Consider the following 1461-nt stretch of genomic DNA (forward strand, 5'->3'; position numbering starts at 1 on the left):
AGATACTGAAAGGAACAGAGGTTGGGTTTGGGGGCTCTAAGAACTGTGTGGGAAAAGATATGAGACAAGAAACAGATGAGAATAACCACGGAGATGGGATAAGATTAGAAGATGATAGGAAGGCTACAACTCCATATGCTTCTTCTGATAAGGGAATGTTGAACTTCATGAAATGAAATTGAAGTTATGGTGCTAAATGAACAATGTCATAGGAGAATTAAAAGATTTCATAATACAGCAGAAAGAGCGTCTCTGAGAATGGTTTGAACCTGTTATTATCTTCTGCACTCTGAGCAGGACTCCAAGCCCAGGAACAGCAGATGCCCAACAGCAGCTCCATCAGCGAGTTCCTCCTGCTGCCGTTGGCAGACACGCGGCAGCTGCAGCTCCTGCACTTCTGGCTCTTGCTAGGCATCTACCTGGCTGCCCTCCTGGGCAACGGCCTCATCAGCACAGCCGTAGCCTGCGACCAGCGCCTGCACACCCCCATGTACTTCTTCCTGCTCAACCTGGCCCTCCTCGACCTGGGCTACATCTCCACCACTCTCCCCAAAGCCATGGCCAACGCCCTCTGGGACACCAGGGCCATCTCCTACGCAGGATGTGCTGCACAGCTCTTTTTCTTTGTCTTGTTCATGTCAGCAGAGTTTTCCGTTCTCACCATCATGTCCTATGACCGCTACGTTGCCATCTGCAAGCCCCTGCACTACGGGACCTTGATGGACAGCAGAGCTTGTGCCACCATGGCAGCAGCTGCCTGGGGCGCTGGGGTTCTCAATTCCCTGCTGCACACTGCCAGTACGTTTTCACTGCCTCTCTGCCAAGGCAATGTTGTCAACCAGTTTTTCTGTGAAATCCCCCAGATCCTCAAGCTCTCCTGCTCAGGCTCCTACCTCAGGGAAGTTGTGTTTCTCATTTTTACTATCAGTTTAGTCTTTGGGTGCTTTGTTTTCATAGTGGTGTCCTATGTGCAGATTTTCCTTGCCGTGCTGCGGATGCCCTCAGAGAAGGGACGGCACAAAGCCTTCTCCACGTGCCTCCCTCACCTGGCCGTGGTCTCCCTATTTCTTAGCACTGCATTTTTTGCCCACCTGAAGCCCCCCTCCATTTCCTTTCCACTCCTTGATCTGACAGTGGCTCTTCTGTACTCAGTGGTTCCTCCAACACTGAACCCTATTATCTACAGCATGAGGAACAAGGAGATCAAACATGCTCTCAAGAATGTGTTGCTGTACGCACTAATCCAGCTTCAATAAAGTGCTCATCTTCTTCACACAATTCCCAGTGATTGTTTTTTATGTTTAGGTTTGATCATATTTTTGATTGTTTGTGATACAGTAATCTGCAAGAAAAGTTTATTTTAAAAGTTTATTATTAAAAGCAATTTATTTCACTAATTCTTTCCTACCTAATTTCCATTTCCTCACTCCAGGAACCCATGTAAACATGGAACCAGATTCT

The 1461-nt window shown here is 47.8% G+C and overlaps 1 protein-coding gene across 1 annotated transcript; it reads left to right on the forward strand.

The window, feature by feature from the left end:
* The first annotated feature begins 320 nt into the window (after window positions 1-320).
* Window positions 321-1256, forward strand: LOC140265352 (olfactory receptor 14J1-like). Its single transcript, XM_072361267.1, has one exon. It carries the CDS (start codon window positions 321-323, stop codon window positions 1254-1256), a length of 936 nt encoding a protein of 311 aa, XP_072217368.1.
* Window positions 1257-1461: the final 205 nt, after the last annotated feature.

The sequence above is a fragment of the Excalfactoria chinensis genome, unplaced genomic scaffold (assembly GCF_039878825.1).
Source record: "Excalfactoria chinensis isolate bCotChi1 unplaced genomic scaffold, bCotChi1.hap2 Scaffold_85, whole genome shotgun sequence".
Taxonomy (NCBI): domain Eukaryota; kingdom Metazoa; phylum Chordata; class Aves; order Galliformes; family Phasianidae; genus Excalfactoria; species Excalfactoria chinensis.

Excerpts from the sequence above, each read along its gene's own strand:
- LOC140265352 (XM_072361267.1), top strand. The coding sequence starts at position 321 with ATGCCCAACAGCAGCTCCATCAGCGAGTTCCTCCTGCTGCCGTTGGCA.